The sequence below is a fragment of the Microtus pennsylvanicus genome, chromosome 5 (genome assembly GCF_037038515.1).
Source record: "Microtus pennsylvanicus isolate mMicPen1 chromosome 5, mMicPen1.hap1, whole genome shotgun sequence".
NCBI lineage: Eukaryota > Metazoa > Chordata > Mammalia > Rodentia > Cricetidae > Microtus > Microtus pennsylvanicus.
This window is the reverse complement of record NC_134583.1, coordinates 118599302-118605301: the sequence shown is the minus strand read 5'-3', so window position 1 is coordinate 118605301 and position 6000 is coordinate 118599302. Positions and strand designations below refer to the sequence as shown.

General features: G+C 38.7%; 1 protein-coding gene across 3 annotated transcripts in view; it reads right to left on the bottom strand.

Annotated features, from left to right (window-relative positions):
* Nucleotides 1–405: 405 nt before the first annotated feature.
* LOC142850437 (cytochrome P450 2C26-like) overlaps nucleotides 406–6000 on the bottom strand; it is a 47742-nt gene continuing 42147 nt past the window's right edge. For all 3 annotated transcript variants that reach the window (XM_075973986.1, XM_075973987.1, XM_075973988.1), the window contains one exon: nucleotides 406–1908. In XM_075973986.1, coding sequence (XP_075830101.1) covers nucleotides 1727–1908 — 182 coding nt within the window. In that variant the 3' untranslated portion in view covers nucleotides 406–1726. The remainder of the gene's footprint in view (nucleotides 1909–6000) is intronic.

Genomic DNA, 6000 nt, shown 5'->3' with positions numbered 1-6000 from the left:
GATATTTTAGTGGTAAGCCCACCAGGAAGAATCACTCTGAGGGGAAAACATCCTGTGAAGTGACAGACAGAAACAAATGATTTTAAAGAGTTTATAACCTCGTGCTTTATAAGACTACATCTCTAATAGATAACAAAATGACTGCTCCTTTCTTGGCATCTGTAAGGTACAGCTCACAAATTAGGGAGCTGACTGAGAAAAATGTTCCATCCTTGCTATGTGATGAGTTATTTATATTTATTTCATGTGAGTTATTGGAATAACTCTGTTTTTATCATTTACCTAAGAATTGAAATGTGACAATCAAATGTTGCTCTTGGATCACTTGATAGATTCTGTTGGGTAAATATATCTGTAAAGAACAAAGAAGAACTGAAGAATTCAACATAAGAGAATAAAAAAGGATCCACCAAGAGAATTTATAGGTATCTTTTCCCCCAAAATATTACGGTAGAAGTCTTAGTTGATTTATTTCATACACTGGGCAGTTTAGGAGTTTGATCTCTCTAGGTTATGATTGTTATTTCTCATTTAATAACTTCCAGTGCTGTTGGGAGAGAATATAGCCACTAAAATAATAAAAATGATGCTTCCTCTTACTGTTATTCTTGCTATAGAGAAGACGGAAGCTTAGAGATATGATAAGCAATATGGAATTGAAATACATGCCCAGGATTAAACATGAAGAAACAAGTCAAACACATATTTAAAATGTTTGTATTTTGTATAAGAGCAAAGCATAAAATGACCTTACTCTTCCTGTATATTATACCTCTTTCTCTACAGCTTTCTGCTGATTCTGTTCACTGTGTATCTCTTTCAAATGCAAGTGCTTCCAGTAATTGTAAGGGATCCCCAGCTAAAGAGTGTTCTCACCCCATCCTCTTCAAAAATTTCTTTTCATATGTGTGTTTTGGGGAAGAGTATAGGCCTGTGTGTGTGCATGGTAACAAACTTCTTGTACAAATAGTGAGTATTTGCCTCTTTGTGTGTTGTGTATGTAAGTGTGTACACCTGCAAGTTCATGTGGATGTCTGCGTTCAGTCTTTGGTGTTGTAACAGGGTATCCCAGTGAGACTCAGAGCTGGGCAATCGTACTAGATGAGTTGGCTCTATCCAGGGATGCTTTTGACTAAATCTCCCATTGTAGTATAAATAGTAATCACCACGTTTTCTGACCTTTAAGTTTTGTTTTGAATATAAAAGTATGTACTTGAACCGTGTATGACAAGAACATTGCTGTCTGAGCCATCTCAACAGTATTCCCACTTTACATTCTGAAAATTTCTTGTTATATATTCCAGCAGGAACTTTGGAAATACCTTTTTCTTTCACCTCTTATTAAAACTGATGGAAAGTCTGTTGGAATCAGAAATACAAATTTAATAAGTGTTGTCAAGGACGTACAAGAGACAGAAACATGATTGTGAATTATTATATAGTTGGACACTATACATTTTAAGTGGAAGCCATGTTAATTACAGGTTTAGCTACATGTGAGTACAAGGGATAGTCACAGTGCTACAGAGAATACGAAATGACAAATATCTTTGACGATGACTTCAGAGACTTTAAAATGAAGACCTGATGATTTCCATGGGAAATTAGAGAGCAGAAGCTGTGAGAATGTGGAAGGATGCTGTATGCCTTCCAGGAAAGTGTTAAATACAAGGTTTGAGGGTGATTTCTGAGAAGAACACAGCAGAAACCAGGCATCTGATCTTCATTAGACAGGAATGAAGCAGAGCTGGAAAAAGGGAGGTAATACAGCAAATCCATTGACCTGTAGGGTATCATTGATATCTTTTGGGGGAACCAGAGATTTCAGCTTGAAGTTCTGTAAAATGGTGGTCAGGAACAGAAACAGCTCCATGCGGGCCAGACCTTCTCCTAAACACACTCGTTTTCCTGTAGGGGAAAAAAGTCAAAAAAGGTAACTATGCATTGAAGGTGAGTGAGTATGGGATGCAGTATGTTTGGAACTAGCATAAGAACTAATGTAAGTGCTGAGTTATTGGACGGTTGGTTAGCTGTAGGGGTGGGTTAGAGGACAAATGTATAAGCAAATAAATAAAGATGGTGTGTCAGGAGCAGTGTATTCCAGAGTCAAATCAGTATATATAAGCAAGTCCTATGGGTCTCTGCAAAGGAAGTCCAGTGGAGATAGTATGTAACTTGTCAGGAAACAGTGGATCTGGGCATAGAAGAATAGTGACATATTTGCTAGGCCTGTGTGCACTTTTCTCTTTCATTATATTGATGAATCTTTTGGTGATTTTTAGTTTCTCTTTGGCAGTCACACATGCAACAGCTCTAATTTTCCCTAGAAACTCCATTCTTTCTCAAATGGTTTCCTCTAAGTTTCATCAGGGGCTTAACACTTCTCAATGTTCTTATTTGGAAATATTAACTGCAGTGCCTTATTGTGGAAACTTTCCTGACTCAGTAGAGGCAGGAAAAATTAACTGGATATGCCTCATAATTGTTTTCAGGGAAGGGTAGATAGCAATACACTGAAGAAAGGAACTCAGAACGTTAATGGCAAGAAATAATGGGTTCATGTGAGGAAACAACACCGGGAACATTAACCATACCACACAGTTCTGAGAAGGAGATTGAGGAAATCAATACACAAGAAAGGGAATTACACAATACCAACAGTTGAGGATATGGTCCCTGGATACCGAGTAGGATATGGTATACTACAAGAGGACAAAATATAATGTAAAGTCTGGGATGGATAAATCATTTTAACCACACACAGGGGTAATTTGTTGGTGGAAGCAGAAAGGTACAGTGAAAATGGGAGAAGAGTGTGTTGACAAACTTTGTCTTTTATAGAGAGAATGAGAGCAATAGCACCTTCTTGAAGGCCAGAAAAAGATATAAAAGTATTTCCTAGAGACACAAAAGAATTGCTGAGGTTTAAATATTGTTGTCATTAGAGCAGTGTACCCATGTCTATAACCTTTAACTTTTAAACTGCAAGTAGCTGTCTGCTTAAATATATGCTGTGAGAACCGTATGTGCTTGGCTAGATAGTTAATTAAACTTGCAAAAATGTCAGACTGTATGCCTAGACTGATGTTGTATAAAGGATGAAAATATGTGTTTGGGTAGTAGATGAGGGGATAAAGAGTTTTTATGATGTGTATGATGTAATTCTTAGAAGACAATAATAGAAACCAATAATAAAACTATTCATGGAATACTAGTAGAACAAGCTCAGATAATGTATAAATAAAGATGGCTCATATTATTTGGTGCTAATTGTGTGCATTCATTATATAGTCATTAAGTGGCCCTTACCTTGAGGCAGGATGCTGGCACTGAGTACATGTTTTTCCCAAATAACATACGATCTTAAGAAGGATAGTGTTGAAGACAGGTTATTCAGAAAGACAAACAAACCAGAGTAATGAATGAGCCATATAATTATAAAGCAACGTAAATCAAATTAGCATAGCAGATTTTTTTTCTGATCATTTCACATAATCATTGATGATCTACCTTATTCTGAGCAGTTCATGAACCTTTCCCTAAAACTGAATATATTCATGGACACAAAGCATTTTCAACAGATGCAAGAAAGTTAAAAGGAGACCTTGCAAGCTATCTGATTGCCATCGACGAAAGACAAATACCACCACCTAAAGAAACTCTTGAATGTTTAAAAACTCATGGAATCTGAACAAAGCTCTGCTGAATGAAAAATGGGTCAAAGGAGAAATTAAACACTTTTAAAGTTGAATAAAAGTGAACATTGAAAACTAAGACCCACAAAGAAGTCCCTCCTAAAAGGTTAAGTCATAGACCTCATTGTCCAACAAAACAAAAGCAAGGGAGAAAAGAAAGGGTTGTAAAGAGAAAGAGATACAGAGAGAACTCGCATTAACTGCACACCTGAATGCTCTAGAGGAAAATGAAAAAAAATATCCAGCTCTCTCTTCCTATCCCACCCATCTTGCATCCAGACTCCCCCCCTCCCAGCCCAGCCTGTTTGGGCGCTGGGATCGGACCGAATCCGAATCCCACCGAGAGGGCGGTAGTTCCTTTGTCTCTATAGCCTGCCTGCAGCAAGCAAGGTAGGCCCTCTGTTTACAAGCTACCCAAGCAGCACGGAGATCCAGATTCAATCTGGGCACCGGGAGAGCCTTCTTTTTGGGTTGAATGAGTGTGAGTGTGGCAGCAGCCCGGAGCAGGGAACTCAGACATTCCTCATCCCTCCTACACTTCCTGGTCATCCTGCAGGGGCTATACTGCCCAATACCACCTCTCTCTTCCTATCCCACCCAGCTTGCATCCAGAAACCCCCCGTTTGCCTCCCTCCCCTCTTGGGCCACATAACATCTCCCAGCTCAGCCTGTTCGGGCACTGGGACCAGGACCAATTCCAAATCGGGAGGGCAACCAGGAGGGCTGTAGTTCCTTTGTCTCAATAGCCTGCCTGAAGCAAGCAAGGTAGGCCCTTTGTTTATGCGCTATGCAAGCAGCATGGAGATCCAATCTGGACACCAGGAAAGCCATCACTGGGGAGTGACATCACTGGGAAGGTACATCAGTAGGCAGGAAGACCTGATCCTGTAAAAGAAGATCCATAGGGGAGCATTCGGAGGAAGAGATGGGCAGGCACCAATGCAAGAATTCACCCAACAATCTGAAAAACAACATGAAACCACCAGAACCCAGTGACTTCACAACAGGAGGACATGAACACCTTAATCAAGAAGAAGTAGAAAAAAATTGTCCTTATGAAAGTGATAGAGGCCCTTAAACAGCATGTAAAAAACGCCCTTATAGAAATGGATGAGAAATATAACAGAAAGTTTGAAGAATTGAATAAATCAGTGAATGATACCCAAGAAAACCAAGGCAAAACAATCAAACAGATTATGGAAACAGTTCAAGACTTGAAAACTGAAATGGAGGGAAAGAAGAAAACACAAACAGAGGGCCGGCTGGACATGGAAAATCTAGGTAAACAAACAGAGACTACAGAAACAAGCATAACCAGCAGAATACAAGAGATAGAAGAAAGAATCTCAGATTCTGAAAATAACATAGAGAAAATAAACGCACTGATCAAAGAAAACAGCAAGTTCAACAAACTCTTATCACAAAACATTCAGGAAATATGGGACACAATAAAAAGACCAAACGTAAGAATAATTGGAGTACAAGAAGAAGAAGTGCAGCTCAACAGTCCAAAAAATATATTTAATAAAATTATAGAAGAAAACTTTCCCAACCTAAAGAAAGATGTACCTAGGAAGGTTCAAGAAGCATACAGAACACCAAATAGGCTGGATCAAAAAAAAATCCCCTTGCCATATAATAATCAAAACACAAAGCATACAGAATAAAAAAAGAATATTAAGAGCCACAAAGGTAAAAGGCCAAGTTACTTATAAAGGTAAACCTATCAGACTTGCACCTGACTTCTCTATGGAAACCATGAAAGCCAGAAGGTCCTGGATAGATGTACTGCAAAAACTAAGAGACCATGGATGCAAGCCCAGACTACTATACCCAGCCATGCTTTCATTCACTATAAATGGAGAAAACAAAATTTTCCAGAATAAAAACAAATTTAAGCAATACGTAGCCACAAATCCAGCCTTACAGAAAGTAATAGAAGGAAAATCACTAACCAAGTAGTCCAACAATGACCACATTAACTCAGACATCTAGAGACCCTTTAACAGGGCAACTCAAAGAAGGGAAACACACAAACTCTACTACTAAAAAAGTGACGGAGTTAACAACCACTGGTCATTAATATCACTTAATGTCAATGGACTCAACTCACCTATAAAAAGGCACAGGCTAAGAGATTGGATATGAAAACAGGATACAACATTCTGCTGTTTACAAGAAACACACCTCAACCAAAAAGACAGACACCTACTCAGAGTAAAGGGCTGGGAAAAGGCTTATCAAGCAAATGGACCTAAGAAACAAGCAGGTGTGGCCATACTAATCCCTAACAAAGTTGACTTCA